This window comes from Leucopleurus acutus (assembly GCF_964270905.1).
Source record: "Leucopleurus acutus genome assembly, chromosome: 19".
NCBI lineage: Eukaryota > Metazoa > Chordata > Mammalia > Artiodactyla > Delphinidae > Leucopleurus > Leucopleurus acutus.
Genome location: NC_139161.1, coordinates 18128205 through 18145553, shown reverse-complemented (window position 1 = coordinate 18145553; position 17349 = coordinate 18128205). Strand labels below are relative to the sequence as shown.

The following is a 17349-nucleotide window of genomic DNA, read 5'->3' as shown; positions in this document are numbered from 1 at the left end:
TTTATTGAATTTGTTACAATACTGCTTCTGGTTTTTATATTTTGTTTTTTTGGCCCCGAGACATGTGGGATCTTAGCTCCCCGACCAGGGATTGAACCCGCACCCCCTGCATTGGAAGGGGGAGTCTTAACCGCTGGACTGCCAAGTCACAGGATTAATTCTAGCCTCTCATTGAAGAGTCGACTGAAGGGGCAAGGGTGGAAGCAGGAAGTCCAATTAGCAGAGGATTGAGATAACAGAAGTGGGAGGTGATGGAGGCTTGCACTGGGGGTGATGGGGAATGGGGGCGTTGGTAGAGGAAGTAAGAAGGCATATTTCATATTTTTTCATAATTCAGAATGTTAATTTCATTATACCATATTATAACATTTGGTTTCTCTGGCCAAAAAAAAAAGTTTAAAGAAAAACTTTAACACTAATAAGGGGTGATTTGAAGACATGACAAAATTCTTCAAGGTGGTACCCAGTGGCTGGCGTTTGGCAAACTCTGGTAACCTCGTGATTCCATCTTCTTTGAACTCCAACAGGACAGAGGCATCCCCGCCCTCCACGCTTTCACTCTTCCCCCACCTCTCCCTCCAGTCTCCTCCCTCAGCCAGGCGTCAACTGCAACCTGCTCTCCTCTCTTGCCCTAATCAGACTCCCCCTTAATCATTCAAGACCCCGCAGAGCGCCAAATCCACCTGTGTGTCCCCTGAGCCCTTCCTGGAACCGGCCTTGGCGGCAAGTTAAAGACACCCAGCCACCGTTTATCTCTGCCTCGTGACTCTCGCTAGTGGGTTCCATCCCCCCACCCCAGGGGCGGGGATCCTGTCGGCGCTGCCTTCTGACCCATGGCCTGACCCTCCTCAAACGCACCCGGAGGCGACTCCGCGGCCCCCATCGGCGCCCCGCCCCGTCAGTCCCAGCCCCGCCCCGCCGTAGGTTAAGAGGCCCCCAGAGCCAGGAGCTCTGGACAGACGGACACTTGGTGGGGGGGCGAGCTGGTTTGGTTGTCATGGCGACGGCGCGGTTGGCCTGGGCCCTGCGGGCCGCCCCTGCGGGCGGGAGGCTGCGCGGCCCCCAAGGCACTGGGGGTGCCCGGAGGCTCAGCGGCAGCACGTGGCGGCGGGCGGCCAGGGGCACCAGCCCGGGACGCCGGCTCAGCACTGCCTGGGCGCCGGCCCAGCCCGCCCAAGAGGAGGCCGAGGGCGCCGTGTACGACATCCACTCGCCTGCAGCGGAGGAGCCGTCGTGGACACTGCCCCCCACGCCCCCGGTGTCCCCCGACTCCCCCGGGCCCCCGGCCGGCCGCTCGCTGGTGCAGCGGGACATCCAGACCTTCCTGAACCAGTGTGGGGCCAGCCCCGGGGAGGCGCGCCACTGGCTCACGCAGTTCCAGACCTGCCACCACTCCGCGGACAGGCCCTTTGCCGTCATCGAGGTGAGAGAGCCCGGCGTCGGCCGGGTCACAGACAGGGGACGGGGGTTGTGTAGCGACGTTTCGTCAGGCATGGCAGGAATGCGGACTCTGCGCAGCGGAGCCAGGAAGGGGCTCGACGGAGCCCAGACGAGCCCCTGGGACTGCGCGAGACTGTGCACTCCTCGAGAAGTCTCGCGCCCAGCCCGGGTGAGGAGCCTCGGGTCCCCAGCCCGTCAAACGTGATGCACTAGAGAAGTCCTCCCAACCTGGGCGCAGTTAGGGGTTCAGTTGGCAGTTAGGGAACCTGGATAGAAGCCGCCTGCGTCACCCCTCCCCCTATGGTGTCCTACAGTCCAAGGTCGCAGGGAGGAGCGGAGGGAGGAACACTAGTGTGAGATAAGAGGATGGCAAGACCCAACGGGGCAAAGGGCGAAGCAGGTGGGCGCAGGTGGCCAGAAATGGAGCCTGACAGCTCCTGGGCAGGGTGGGGGCCCCGAGAGGGCCCTGAGGACCCGGCTGTAGGAGCAAGCGGGTGCAGCAGGAGTCAGGGCCGGTGTCGTGCCCGTTGAACGCCCACTCCTCCGCAGGTGGACGAGGAGGTGCTCAAGTGCCCTAAGGCCGTATCCAGCCTGGCCTTCGCCCTGGCCTTCCTGCAGCGCATGGACATGAAGCCCCTGGTGGTCCTGGGGCTGCCCGCTCCCACGGCGCCCTCGGGCTGTCTTTCCTTTTGGGAGGCCAAGGCACAGCTTGCCCAGAGATGCAAGGTGCTGGTGGACGCCCTGCGGCATAATGCCGCCACTGCCGTGCCTTTTTTTGGCGGCGGGTCGGTGCTGGGCGCTGCTGAGCCAGCCCCTCATGCCAGGTTAGTGCTGACCCTGCGTGCCCCTGCGTCCTCAGATCACGCTACTCCACCCGCCCAGCCCCAGACCCGCGGGTCCTGGAGGCAACCTCCTTGAGCACCACGTCTGGCCCCCAGCTACGGCGGCATCGTCTCGGTGGAGACCGACCTACTACAGTGGTGCCTGGAGTCGAGCAGCATCCCCATCCTGTGCCCCATCGGGGAGACGGCCGCCCGCCGCTCCGTGCTCCTGGACTCACTGGAGGTGACCGCGTCCCTGGCCAAGGCGCTGCGGCCCACCAAAATCATCTTCCTCAATACCACGGGCGGTCTGCACGACAGCAGTCACAAGGTTTGTCTCCTCCTTTTGGACCCCACTCCCCGCGACTCTGCGCCAGGCTGAGCCCCTCTCTTAGGTCCCCAGCACGCCTCCCAGACGGGCCCCAGAGTCACTCTCTCTCCAGCCGCATGAGTCGGAAATGTAGTGTCAGGGAAGGACTCAGCCGATGGTGCTCAGATCTGAGCCCCTCACCGGCCAAGGACTTCGGGAGGAAGTAAGGGAAAAGGGGTCAGTGAGGAGAGGTCCGTGGGGCGGGGGCACAGTCCTTGTCCGGCTGCAGGTCGGAGGCTCACCCCCTCGTCCTGGACACAGGTCCTGAGTAACGTGAACTTGCCCGCCGACCTGGACCTAGTGAACAACGCCGAGTGGGTGAGCACCAAAGAACGGCAGCAGATTCGGCTCATCGTAGACGTGCTCAGCCGCCTGCCTCACCACTCCTCGGCCGTCATCACCGACGCCAGCACGCTGCTCACCGAGCTCTTCAGCAACAAGGGTGAGGGCCGGGGCGGGGGGTGCGCCGGGGTTTGGGGAGCCAGGAGAAGCGGCTTCCTCTCCAGACAGTAAAGGCTTCCTGCTCTTGCCAAACCTGGGGGAGGTGAGCAAGGAGGTGGACGGCCCTGGGCTAGAACTTGGGTGGAACTAGACAGATGGGAGGGACTTGGGTGGGTGGGAGGAACCACAGACCCAGCGGAACCAAGTGGAATGGCCAGAGCTAGGAAACGTGGGCGGGGTTTGGACGGGTGGGCGGGACCAGGGGCGGGGGAGGGCAAGGGTAGGCGGGACTAGGAGAGGTAGGTGGGACTACAGGCGATAGGCGGAACTTGAGGGACAAACTGCCTGGGGAAAAAGCAAATCCCTGAACGAAAATCGCGCATAAATCTAGGCGGATCTTAGGAAGCGTCTCACTATGGAGAGCTCCCAAAGAGAGTGATTGCCCCACCAGCCCCTGTCCCATCTGGAATCCCCACCAGGCTGCGCAAACGGAGGAGCGGAGGGGACCTGGATCTCGGGCCGAACTCACCCCTCCTCCTCCATCCCACCCCCAGGGTCCGGGACGCTGTTCAAGAACGCCGAGCGGATGCTGCGAGTGCGCAGCCTGGACAGCCTGGACCAGGGCCTCCTAGTGAACCTGGTCAACGTCAGCTTCGGCAAAAAGCTCCGGGACGACTACTTGGCCTCGCTGCGCCCGAGGTTGCACTCTGTCTACGTCTCTGAGGGGTGAGCCTGCGGGCCCCAGAGGGCAGGGACCAAGGGACAGAGACGGGGAGCTTTGGACCAAGGAGAGGTCCCAGCCTGCCTCTCCCCCGCTGCGCCAGGTACAACGCGGCTGCCATTCTGACCACGGAGCCTGTACTTGGGGGCACCCCGTATCTAGACAAGTTTGTGGTGAGCTCCAGCCGCCAGGGCCAAGGCTCCGGCCAGATGCTGTGGGAGCGCCTGCGGCGGGACCTGCAGACGCTTTTCTGGCGCTCCCGGGTCACCAACCCCATCAATCCCTGGTAGGTCCCGCCCCTCCCGGCTCTGGGCTGGGCCCCGCCCCCACTCTCCTCTCCAGCTCTGGCCAGCTACGCCCCGGGGACCACCAGCCAGGAAGGCTGGGCCTCCCCTTCTTTCATTAGCCATTCTTCCCCAAGGGAAATGGCCCGCTCAGTGTGGCCCCACATTCCCCAGGGAGTGGACCACACACGGAGCCTGAGATTTCCCTAGAGGCAGAGCACACTTAACCCGGCTCTGCCCGGCTAGGGTAGATTCCTTGAAGCCAGTCTCCACCCGGGAAGCAGCCTGCCTCTCCCAGGGTCTGCAGAAATCCAGCACCTCAGGGCTCTATGCCAGGCCGAGTTGCCAAGCTCCGACCCCAGGCCCACTGCACCTCCAGTGGAACACTCCCTCCTCTCTTTCCTTCTGCAGTTATCACCTCATCCCCCACTACTCTGCTCTGTGGGCACCAAGAAGTGAACAGGAACCCCTCCCCGGGCTGCACAGCCAAGGCAGTGTGCAGAGAGCAAAAGAGGGCCTCACTCTAACCCTCCTAGCTGTGTGACTCTGGCTAGTTAGCTAACTTCTCTGAGCCTTAGCTGCTTCTCTGTGAAAAAAGCATAACACCACCAGGCTATTGGCTAATGCTATAAGGATAAAATCAGATTACACACCACAGGTCCTAGCAGAGTGTCCAGCATGTACAGGCATACCCCAGAGATATTGCCAGTTTGGTTCCAGACCTCCACAATAAAGTGAATATTGCAATAAAGTCAATCACATGAATTTTTTGGTTTCCGAGTATATATAAAAGTTATGTTTACACTATACTGTAGTCTATTAAGTGTGCAATAGCATTATGTCTAAAAAAAAGTGTATATACCTTAATTTTAAAATACTTTTATTGCTAAAAACTGCTAACCATCACTTGAGCCTTCAGTGAATAATCACCTATTTGCTGGTGAAGGGTTTGAAATGTTGCAAGAATTACCAAAATGCAACACAGAGATACGAAGTGAGCAAGTGCTGTTGGAAAAATTACCCCGATAGACTTGCTCCACACAGGCTTTCCACAAACCTTTAATTTGTAAAAAACGTAGTACCTGCAAAGCACAATAAAGTGAAGCGCAATAAAACGAGGTAGGCCTGTCGTAGGTCCTCAGAAAATGAACCAGTGAGCAGTGAGCGCTGGCCTTGCCTAAAACCTGTCTCCCACCTCCACCAGGTACTTCAAGCACAGCGATGGCAGCTTCTCCAACAAGCAGTGGATCTTCTTCTGGTTTGGCCTAGCCGACATCCGGGACTCTTACGAGCTGGTCAACCACGCCAAGGGGCTGCCAGACTCCTTCTGCAAGCCGGCTTCTGACCCAGGCAGCTGACCCTCTGTACCAGCCCTGCAGGCCCTGGGACAGCCAGGGTGGACCAAAAGCCATGCCTGCTGAAGGTGACCCGAGGCAGCCACAGGCCGGACCAGGCTTGTTGGCTGAGTGAGCTGCAGAGAAGGCAGCAGCCCCTACTCTACCCTGCCCAGAGGGGGGCACCCAAGTGAGGACAAGTGCAGGAAGGAGAAGGGCCTGCCCAAGACCCCGTACTTGCTCCAAAGCCACAACCAGATGGCCCTGAATTGTCAGTCTAGGGATTTGGGGGGAGGAGGGCTTGCCTTTGAGGGCTCTACTCAAGGCTTAAGGGTGGGCCAGTGTCTGTGGTCTCTCTGCTGTTTTGAGGCTCCCTTGCCCAAAATATCACCCACATCTGCCTGATACTCCACCATTCGTTTTAGTTCCTTCGGGTCTTGCAACTTTTCAGGAGACCTTGATTAAAATGCAAATACCTATCTGAAAGTCAGCTCACACTTGAAAGGCAATTAGCAGTGACCCTCTGGAAACAAGATGTTGAGGGCTGGGGAACCTCTTCCTAGAGGGAAGAGAGGAGCTAAATGAGGCCGAGGCCCCCAGATGAATGCTGCCACCACCACCCTCCCCCAGCTGTCAGCAGTCCCCAGAGAGACTCCCCTACCCCTTAGTTAGGAAACATCTTCCATGCCACAGACCAGACCGACAGCAGCCCCAGCTCCCTTTCCAGGCAGGGCTCAGGGCCAAGCCCAGACTTGGATGTTTTCCCCTGGGCCCCCCTGGAGGTTGTGTCTCCATCTTTGCAGGAAGAGAACATCTCAGACGGGTAGGAGTCCAAAGCCTGAGGTTTCATTTCACATTTCTGTCCCCCGCCGTGTGCCAGGAACCATACTGGCTGCTGGGGCTACTTTCTGTCAGGAGGTGTGCGGACGAGTAGGGAGAGGGTCACCATGGCACACACACGGGGCTGCTGTGACACAAACAACCCCCAAGAGAGGGCTGGTGTCCCGTACATATCTGGGCGTGGGCATCAGACAGACCTGACCTGGAACCCAGCTCTGCGGCCTGAGGCAAGCTGCTCACCTTCTCTGAGCCTCCGTTTCCTCACCTGTGAAATGAAAACCCCTCAGCCTCATAGTGACACTTAATATCAGTTCTCTCCCTCCAGCTGCCCTCACCAAAGGTTTCTTCGAAAAGAGCTGGCACCAAATGGGGAGGAAAAGCTAAGCCACGAGAGGGACTGAAGTGAAAGGTCAAAGCATATACCACAGGGAGCATTCGGAGACTCTCGAAAAGAGAGCCAAAGGACTGTGGGAACTCTCAGAACAGGGGAAAGATCATGGGCGGATCAAGGTGGGGCTTAACCAGATATGGTATTTCAAGAAACCCGAGATCAATCCCAGCCAATGGCTAAGTGCCCCGCGGGGAGAACAGAGAAGCAAAGCCAAATGTCTGTATAAAATGTTTATTTTCGGAGGACTGCGTGGTCTGGTGTTTGGGAGGGCACCCACCCCCACCAGGCCAACCACGGAGCTGCAAACAGAAGGCCAGAGGCAGGAAGCTGGCTGCTGCCTGTCCCACCCCTGCAAACCCCAGAGTAAACTGGGGCCTGCTCTACCCTCAAGGTGGGTGACAGCTAGTGCTGTTTCTGCCCCTGGCACACCCTGAGAGCCCACATGACTTCCGTGGTGCCCGGCCCCTCTGCTCCTCCTGGGCCTGAGCCACGTGTCAACGTGCACACTCACTCGCTCTCAGTCTCAGAAAAGCACTGCGGAGCCTAGCTGCGTCTGCCAGGTTCAAAAAGGGCTGTTTCACATTGGCTCACTTACGGTTCTCCTCTGTCTCCCACTCTCAGTACCCCACCCTAGCCCTGCCTTACTCCCTTCCCTGGGACAGGAGACCCAAGGGAGCAGCTGGCCTCAGCTCTCCTCGTAACAAACAGGAAAAAGAAACCTGTAAGGCAGAGTCACCAGGGATCCCACCTCACCAAGGCCCAAGCCCAGGAACTGGGGAAGAGACCTGCCTCTTACCAACACACGCACACACATGCGTACACACACACATGCACACAACGCAAGTGATCAAACAGACCAAAAAGCATAAGTAAACATAACTGGGCCAGCAAGGAGGAAGGTAGGGTAGCCCTCAGTGGCTCCCTGCACCCATCTCAAGACTCCCGCTGTGCAACTCAGCCGTCGGTGGCCAGGATGACAGCGGCCCCAAAGATGCCCACGCTCTCTCCAAGGAGCTTCATCTGGTTCCAGAACTCAACACGCCGTGTGTTATGCCAGTAGGCAACGTTGCCATCAATGAGCAGCATAACCGGGGGCAGCAGAACAGCCAAGATCTGGGCAGCCAGGGTCACGTAGTAGCCTGACAGGAAAGCCAGGGCCAGGACGCCATACAGCACGAAGAAGAGCTGGATCATCAGCTCCCCGCCCGGGAGATGGTTCAGATACGCCAGCCGGTCCTCCTTGCTGTGCTGCAGCGAGTAGGCCTAGAGACACACCATCCTCTAAGGCTCTCCAACAGGCTGAGGAGCCTGTCTGGGTAAGGCCACCCCTGGCATGCAGGCAGCCCCTACAAGGTGGGCTTCTGACTCCCCTCTCAGACTTGGGGCTTTCTGAAAGTAAAGCCTGTGTCTCCCCATCTGACTAGGGAGCTCCACGGGGTTAGGACCTCTGTCTCTCCTCACTCTGGGGTCTCAGAAGGGAGGAGGTTCCACGGTCAGACCGGGGCTCTCACCTCTGAATACAGAGCTCTGCACATGGGAGATGGTGCCCAGCAACGAAGATGAAGCCAAGTGACTTGGGGCCTGTTCACGTCCCCATCCACACTGGCCTCCCCGAGCACCAGGAAGGACAAAACTGGCTACACTAGGCAGCCCCATCAGCTCTAAGTGGCAGAGTCCCATCTGGGACCTGAACTCTACCCAACCTCTCCTTTGTCCCCTCTCCCAGTCCTCTGGGGCCTGAAGCCATGAGAGGACCCGTCCCGCTTGCTCTTCTGGCTCTCAGGCTTGGGACTGAAGGGTCAACCCATCCTCTTCTCTCCCCAGTGGCAATAATGCCGGAAGGAGGGGCTCTCGGCCAGGTCTCAGGCACTTGAAGGGCCCCCGAGGCCCAGAATTTGGCAGGGGCCACTGCCAGGAGCCAGGCACGGGCTCACTTCTCACTCCCAGTCAGGCGCCTCCGGCCCACAGTCCCCCAACCTACCACGCAGATGAGGTAGATGCCCAGGAAGACCTGGCCGGTGGACTGGAGGGAACGGCTGCGGGGTTTCCGACGGTACAGCTCCCCAGCACCGCTGGCCAGCACAAGAAAGCCACCGATGATGGCAACTGTGCGAGAGTACATACGGACCTAGGCCAAGGTGAGGGGACCCCAGTCAGGACCTGAAGCCACCACACTTCTCCTGGCTTCCCGGAGCGCAGAACTGCCCATCTCTATACATCCCATTCCACCTGACGAACCCTCTTACCATTTCCAAGTGTGGTGGGCAGGTAGAGCAGAGATAGGTAATTTTTTTTTACCAGAAGTAGAAACGGAGGCCCAGGGGGGTTAATAAAATTGTCCAAGGTCCTACAGAAAGTAAGTGGCAGAACCCAGATACCAAGCGTTGCCCCCCTCCCCACCCCCAGGTCTGCACACTCGAAGCCCAATGTTCTCTTTGCTATATAGTATACGCTGTTCCATAACTAACCGTTGATCTCACTGTCCTATAGCTATTCACACATCTGCCTCCCCTGCTGGACTGACAGTCCACTCCTTGCGGGTAATGCCTTGGTCCAGGCTTATCTCCAAGCCTGTAGTGCCTGGCACAGGTCCTGGCATCTACAGGCTTAAATGCTGCCCTAGGATTAGATAAATTTCATAAAATCGGTTGGGTGGAACAGGTACTCTCTAAGGTCCCTTTTGTCCTATGAGTCTGAGATAACTAATGGTTTAAAGGGTTCTGGGAACCAGGTGACCTGGGTTCTGGTCACACCTGTAATGCTAACTGTGGTGTAACTTTGGGAAAGTCTGTTTTGCATCTCTGGACCTCAGTTTCCACACTCTGAAGGGGAGGTTTGCGTGGTGTCTAAGGTCCTTCCATTCTCGCCGTCTGTAATAACCTCTACACGCCTGGGGGTTCAGCCTTTCCAGGCTTCGCACTGTGCTCCTGGATAGCACCAGGCATCGCCCAACTGTCCCGGGCATTGGCTCCCCAACACCCCAGCGAAGTCCCACTTAGGGCCGAGGCGCTCACCTTCAGCCAGTCCCCGTAGTGGACGTAGCCCCCGATGTAGGCGGCGTAGGTACTAATGGCCAGCTGGAGCGCGGCCCCCAGAGCGAACCAGCGCCGCTTCACTCCGAAGGACATGAAGCTAGCGCACAGCACGGCCGCCCCCATGTCGAAGTACAGGTAGGGCACTGGGATGTCGGGCTTCCTGCGAGCCGGGAGGGGGGAAGGAACGAGGACAGCATGAAGCACAGAAGGAAGCGGGGAAAAGAGCCTTGAGACCCCTTAGGTTCCCGCAAGCTCCACTGCTTCCCCAAACCGGCGGCCCCTCTCATAGCTAGGACCCCCCCACACTCCGCTCCATGCCCACCTTGCTCCGGACCAGAGTCCCTAACAAGTCCAAGGTCCCAATTCCTCCCGGTCCAAGGGTCCCAACTTCTGGGCCGCAACTTCTTCCCCACCTCACCGCACCCTCGTTGCTGGGACAGGCCGGACCGCCCCCACCGCGTTCGGCGGCCGCGCGGGGCTGCTCACCGGCGCGCCTCGGCCCTCTCAGCGTACAGCATGAGCTGGCTGAAGCAGCCCCAGAACGGGCAGCGTGTGAGCAACACCGAACCCAACTGCATGATCAGCTGCAGCATCCACCGTCGCGAACCTATCTTCGACGCCATCTTGAGGAAGGGCAGTCCGCCGCGGCCTCACCCCGCGGCCAAGGAGGCCGGCGCGAGGACGCGACGCACAACTTCCGGCTCTCGCGGGTTTTTTTTCCCCCACTTCCGTCAGGAAACAAAGCTCTCGCTCTCTAGTTCTGGACCGAAGGAAGTGTTCTAGCTGCAGGGTTGTCTTTCCTTCTGCCCATGGAGGCTCAAGGGTCCCTTCTTGTAGCTGCAAAGTTGAAAACTAGAGTAGAGGAAGGAACAGTAAGCGAACTAGCCTTTGAATGCAGCTAAACTTAGGCTCCAACCCCTAATGCAACCCTGTGACTTTGGGCATATTGCTACACTTTCCAAGATTCATCTGGGAAACGGAGATGACACCTATCTCACAGGGTTGTTGTGAGGTTTAAATGTGACAGTGTTGGTTCGAGCACATAGTAGGGGTTCAATAAATGGTGTACACACAACACACCCCAGAGGAAATCCCTCTGCTTCTGTTAAAGCTGAAAGTAAAAGGTTTTCCCCATAATTCAGAAAGACACATGCACCCCAATGTTCATTGCAGCACTACTTACAGTAGCCAGGACATGGAAGCAACCTAGCCAGGACATGTCCATCAACAGAGGAATGGATAAAGAAGATGTGGTACATATATACAATGGAATATTACTCAGCCATAAAAAGGAACAAAATTGGGTCATTTGTAGAGACATGGATGGACCGAGAAACTGTTAAGAGTCTTTACAGAATGAAGTCAGAAAAACAAATATCATATATTAACGCATATATGTGGAATCTCAAAAAAATTGGTATAGATGATCTTATTTACAAAGCAGAAATAGAGACACAGATGTACAGAACAAACATATGGATACCCAGGCGGAAAGGAGGGGGTATGATGAATTGGAAGACTGAGATTGACATATATACACTATTGATACTACGTATGAAACAGATAACTAATGAGAACCTACTGTATAGCACAGGGAACTCTACTCAATGCTCTGTGGTGACCTAAATGAGAAGGAAAACCAAAAAAGAGGGGATATATGTATACATATAGCTGATTCACTTTGCTGTACAGTAGAAACTAACACAATATTGTAAAGCAACTATACTCCAATAAAAGTTAAAAAAAAAAAAGAGGTTTTCCTAAGAGCCACTTGTAGAGAAGTGTGATCTTGGTCTGGCTTCCTTCTGTCCCCTGAGAGAAGAGAGATCTGATGTGGACATATGGGACAACTCAGGCAGTCCATTTCTCCAGCTCCGACGCTCCCACTCTAGCCCAAACTACCACCTTTTGTCAGTTTAGCTGCACCAGGTTTCCAACTGGTCTTCCCCACTTCTCCTTTGGTGTTGTTTGTTCTTAGTTCCTCTATTTTATGTTCTCATAACCAAAAGGCACCCTTCCTTTGAATCAGCACAGTGGCAATTATATATTTGTGATTTTTTTGTTGTCATTGATGACAAGATTAACACTAGACTGTGAGCTCCATGAGGGCAAGGACAGTGTCTGGTTTCTGTTTACAATTATATCCTCCGGGCCTAGTAGACAGGATGCATTCAGGAAACGTGTGCCAAACAGATAAATAAATGAAAAGGTGTCACCGCTTTCTTGCCTGAGGAATCATTTGCTGAATAAGTAAATGAGCAAAAGTTCTGGACACTCTGGGATTGCCACCACAAAGCCACGCCCACCTATCTTCCTGCACACCCCACCACCACCCTGCAACATACAAATTCATCTTCTGATATTCAAGTTAAGACTCTACAAGCACTTCCACAAGGCCATTTAATTCAGGAGGTCTGTTTTCATTTCCCTGAGAAAGGGGCCTCCTGCCCAAGAAACATTTCTGACAATATGAATTTAAAATTCCCAATCAGCCAGTGAAAGCTTGGGACAACAAAACACCTTTTCACATCTAATTTTTTACAAAGTCACTAGGATAAAGCCTGGGTATGTGAGAAAGGGATGTATCCAGGCAGAAAACTAGGGAATGAGATTGTGTGATTGCGGGGTGGGAAGACGCCAGTCAAGGGGAATGGGAAAAAAGACTGGGTTAAAGGTCATTTTGCCTTCCCCTCCCACCCCTCCCACCCCCCACCACATGAGGCAAGTTTTCTTCACCAAAATGCAGGCACATACTACAGAATCAACTTTCCAACTGATTTTCTTTTTCCAATCTCCTCACCCAACCCCGATTCAAACGGGACAAGATGCACAGCCATCGGGAAGGAGCTGAGGTGTTGAGAACCGGGATAGTGTACATCCACAAGACAGTTCTCGGAGCCTGCCTGGGTTGTGCCCACGGGAACAGTACCCTTACCCCACCTCCATCATAACTTTAGCGACCAGTTTCTGATCAAGTCCCCAACAGCAGAGGCCAGGGACGTGTGTGAGGAAGGGGAAGGAGATGAGGTTTAATGCTTTCCTTGTACCCATCCCACCCCAGTTCCCTCTGGTCTTCAGTTTCTACCTTTTAGTGTCCTCCTCCCCAAAGAAGTGTTGAGGACTAGGGGCCAGATCCCTCTTTTTCTAGGGCTGGAAAAGACGGCACTGTGCTAGATCGGGGGAAACATGTGAGGAGGGTGGTTGGCCCTCGGCCCTGAGAGATGAACACAGCCATTTCTCTCTCCCCTCCCACCCTGCCTGGGCAGACAACTGAGCCCCGAAGACTTCTAAGGACCATCCCTTTTCCTCTCTCACAGCTTCATCTTCTCCCCCGCCCCCAGCTGCCTCTCTAGAGGGCTCCCCTGCTCTCCAGTTCTCCTGGGGCCCCACCTGCACTTGCACTCAACCATGACCACAGCCACATTGACTAGAATGGTGCCCAATACCTAGCCAAGGCAGAGCTGGGGCTCCACACTGCTTAGCACCGCCCCGCCAGCCGCCCAGGGCCACCACAAGTCATGCTGCCCAGGTCAGCCACACACAAGCGCCACAGGTGGTCCAGCTTCCCAAAGGCCCACCGCAGGTCAGTCGCAGACCCAGGGGTTGCTGGTCAGCAGCAGCAGCATGCCTGCTGTCCGGATGCCGGCCACATCTTGAACTTGACATGCTGCAGCAGGCTGCCTACAACAGAGAGCAGGCCCAGCGCCTGCAGGGCTGCAAAGGCCTCAGCCTCCTGCTTGCTGACGTCGGTCCCAGCCAGAGAGCACCTCCAGGCTGGCGCCCCTGACTCGCTGTGCCGGTTCCCAGCCAGCCCTGCCCGCACAGGTGGAAGAGGCCCCTGGCTCCAGCAGTGCCCAGCTCAGCCCGGCTGTGTGGCTCAGGTCCAGCTGCCCCAAGTTTCCCAGGCCCCACAGGCTGCAGGGCTCCAGGGTAGCAAGCAGGTTGTGAGAGGTCTAGACAGAGCAGAGAGCACAGGGCGATGGAAAAGTCTGGGCACAGGTGAGCCAGCTGGTGTGGCTGAGGGCCAGATGCTCCAGGAAACCCAGGCCCCTCAGCCAGGGCTCCACCAGCCAGATCCCACGGGACACTGTGAGAAAGCAGCGGCACCACAGTCCCCACAGGCCCTGGAAGGAGCCACCTGCCAGGTGGCTGAGACTACTGTGGCTCAGCTCCGAGAGCTAAGCGGTCAGGGAGCCTGGAGGGGGCTGAGCAAGTGGAGGCCCCCACAGTCCACACAGTGCCCAAGGCTGGGCAGGTCCATGGTGCTGGCCACACTGCCGCCAGACTCCCAGCAAGGCCAATGCCACCATTGTGGCCATGGTCACCGTAAGGAAGGAGGGGCCACACCTGCCCCATCCCTGCCCCGTGAGGGGCTGGAGTGAGGGTGGCACCGGGCCGTCATGGATGCGAGAGCCCACGCCACCCTCCTCCACCCAGGAGCCTGGGGAAGCACGGTGATGCCAGGAAAGAAAAATACACGCAAACACCATTCAGAGGTCGCACCATGTTGCCAGGTCCCCCAACATGGTCTCAAGGTCACCTTCCCTCCATCTCCCAAGATTTTACCTGCTACCTAGGCTTCTGGCAAAAGCCAAAATTTCAGCCTGAGACCCCAGCAACCAGATGCCCCAGCCCCAGACACCCACCCCCATTCCATTATTCCTACTAGGATGAAAGGCAATGGAGGAAGGCGGCCTTTTTAATCCTCTCGACCTTTTTTACTCACACTCCACACCCCACCTCACTTATTTCCCACACGATCGCAGGAGAAACGCTGCCTTCTCCTACAAGAAGAGCTTCAGCTAGATCCTGGCCTAATTTGGCCACTGAGGTCAGGGACTCAGGCGGAAGCCCTGGGCACTCACATATATTCCTGGCACTACTTGCTGAGTGCAATCCCAGCCCAGGAATGGCAGAGGAAGCTCAGCTCTAGTTACCTGCCTTGCTGGCCTCCTGCCAGAGCCCCACCCCCCAAAGCAGGAGCAATCAGCTCTCAGGAAGCCATAATCCTGAGGGTGGGGATGGAGGACAGGTTGAGGAAATCTCCAAGGCCTTTTGGCCTTATATCCAGGGGAGCAGGACCCTGCCCTGCTTTTCTAAGAGCAGGTGTTCCCCCCTCCACCTCTTTCTCCCTTCTGGAGACCCAGGCCCTCCTCTACTTCTTGTCAGGATGGCAGCTGGAGGCCCCTTGGAGCCCTCCCTCAAGTGAGGAAGCAGCCAGGTGTCTCTTCTTTCATTCTTACTTCCTGCCTAAGACATCTGGACGCAAAGGAAGGGAATGCTCGCTCTTGTTCTCACTAGGCCAAAGGTCAAAGTACTCCACTCTGGCCTTCCAGGAGTACCCAGCATCTCCTTCTGAAACAGAGGGGTCTGGGGCCAGGGTACCCCGTGCTTCTGCCTTGCCCTGGGAGGCTAAACAAGTTGCTTTCTCTCTAGGTTCCTGAGTGTGCTCACGAGCCCCACCCAGCAAACTCTTAAAGAGAATAATAATAATGGCCCTATGGAAGAGATGGTTACCAAGGGCCAGGCATCTCATTAAAGGCTTCATTTAATTCTCAACTAAGACACTCATTTCACAGATGAGGGAACTGATGCTTGGCAAGGCAAGGTAAGTTGCCAAGTCATACTGCTAACTAGTGGCAGAGGTGAACTCTGACATGACTCAGCCTTCTCTGAATCCAGGCAAGCGCCTAACCACTAAGCTACAAGGCCCCAAAGAGTGGGCCACTGTTTCCCATGCCAGCCAAACATCCCCCTAAGAAGTCAAGGTCCCAGGTGAATAATACAGATGATGCCCAGAATGGTAAGAGCAGCAGAGCCACCACCAACGTGGGAAATTAGTCTCGGCTTGTGGTTGATCAGACTTGAGCCCCTTTGAATTAATTCAAGTGTGATCTCGTTCAAGCAAATTATACCGGAAAAACTTGAGGAATCACTGTCAATAATCTTTGAGAAAACATTACACACAGAGGGTTGCCAGAGACTAGAACTCAGCACAAGTTCCAATTTTCAAAAGTCAGGTAAGTGTAACAACAGTTAACAAAATTCAAAAAGGGTTCATGAAACAGGTAGTCTCATCAGTTACCGAAAACATGATGGCCGCTAGGTGCCCACGTGAGTCTACCCAAACAGGTTTATTTCCCTTTTTGGTAAGAGTTGTTATGTGGCTATCACAGACAAACATCTGGATCTTATTCAAGTCTCTCACGATATCCCTTTAGATAATATGAAAAGACAGTTTATGAAAACTGGAACACAACATTGGGATGGATAACTAGTATATTAGATTATAGCACCAAAATTTTTTAAAAGCTCTTAAGAGGCTGGAATAGTTGGCTAAAAATAAGCCATTTCACTGGAGAAGACAAGACAGCTCCCAGTCATATCTGCCTGTTTAGCTACTTCAGTGACCCTCACTCAAGGACATAAAGAGCAAGGACTAGAGTGCAGGAGACCGGAGCTCTAGCCTCAGTTCTAGAGCTGCTGCGTGGAGGACCAAACGGCGAGGTACAGCTATCACACGTTGCTTTTCAAAGTAATGAGCTCCCCATCAATGGAAGTGTTTGAGTAGGGGCAGCCTGTCAAGGATGCTATAAGAGTGGATATTTAAACTGGGAGGCAGTTTAAATATCCACACAAGCTCCAAAATCGTTGGCATTTCTCAGTGCTAGGATACCTGTGCTGAGCTTCGGATACCACACCTGGGCCACCCCTGGAACTAGAAGCATCCTGTCTAGAAGCACACTGTTCACACACTGCCTTCTGGAGTTACATGGCTTCATATCCTTCCCTTAGCCAGTGCATGTGAATGACGGCACGACACTTTCATAAAGGTTAATCTGAGCAAGAACTGAACTGTATTTGACAGCAGCACGCATTGTAGGGGTCAAGGGACCACGGCTATAATCACTCCCCCTTGCAAACATCCTCAGCTGAATTCCCTTCTCCCACCACGGTACAGACGTGATAAACCTCCCATCCCGCTTATACCCAACTATCCACCCTCTGTGTCTACACCAAGTCACTCAATATGACTCACACAGTGGCCACGCGGTCACACCCTAATGCGTGAAGAGCACCTCTGCAGAGCACTCAGCGATCTTAAGGTAGTTCCCTCACGTGTCTACTGAGCCACTGGCCACATACTCCTTCACCCCCATCTCCCTGCCAAACTCCCCTGCAACCGTACTATCTTCTCCTTCCTTCCTCTTTATTATGGAGGAAGAGCCCCCTTCAATCAGAAGCCAAAACCCCTACTGTGGCCATGGATCCTCACCCGCTTCTCGGCATTCAGGACGAGGTCACAACTCCTAAAAGTCTGGCTCCAGCCCACTCCTCTCCTCTGAACTCCAAGCTCGTTATCCAGCTGCCCATTTGCCACCTGCTCTCCAGCTTTTCATGGGTGAGACAAAATAACAGAACTCCACTTTCCCACAAAGCTCTTCCCCTCCCACTGTTGGCCATCCACTCAGACGTCATTCTTAGTTCCTCCTTCTCTGACCACCTTGCCCTCACATCCAATCTATTAGCCAGTCCAATCAGTCCTGCAATGTTTCTGCCACCACCATCTCTTCTCTGAACCACTGCAACAGGCTCTTAATGCCAACAGTCTTTCTGCTTCCACTGCTGCCATCTAACATCAGCCTACATCCCCTGACAGCTTAAAACCCTC

The 17349-nt window shown here is 55.5% G+C and overlaps 2 protein-coding genes across 3 annotated transcripts; one reads left to right on the top strand and one right to left on the bottom strand.

Moving 5' to 3' along the window:
- The first annotated feature begins 972 nt into the window (after positions 1–972).
- Positions 973–7268, top strand: NAGS (N-acetylglutamate synthase). 2 transcript variants are annotated; one of them, XM_082860484.1, is made up of 7 exons: positions 973–1423; positions 1990–2264; positions 2379–2592; positions 2893–3073; positions 3627–3798; positions 3897–4079; positions 5282–7268. In XM_082860484.1, exons 1-7 carry the CDS (start codon positions 998–1000, stop codon positions 5433–5435), a joined length of 1605 nt encoding a protein of 534 aa, XP_082716610.1. In that variant the 5' UTR covers positions 973–997; the 3' UTR covers positions 5436–7268. The 2 variants fall into 2 exon arrangements, with proteins under 2 accessions (XP_082716610.1, XP_082716611.1); XM_082860485.1 differs by lacking the exon at positions 3897–4079.
- Positions 7267–10300, bottom strand: TMEM101 (transmembrane protein 101; the record flags this gene model as incomplete). Its single annotated transcript, XM_082860486.1, has 4 exons — positions 7267–7905; positions 8624–8770; positions 9657–9837; positions 10164–10300. 4 exons carry the CDS (start codon positions 10298–10300, stop codon positions 7597–7599), a joined length of 774 nt encoding a protein of 257 aa, XP_082716612.1. The 3' UTR covers positions 7267–7596.
- Between the last annotated feature and the right edge of the window lie 7049 nt (positions 10301–17349).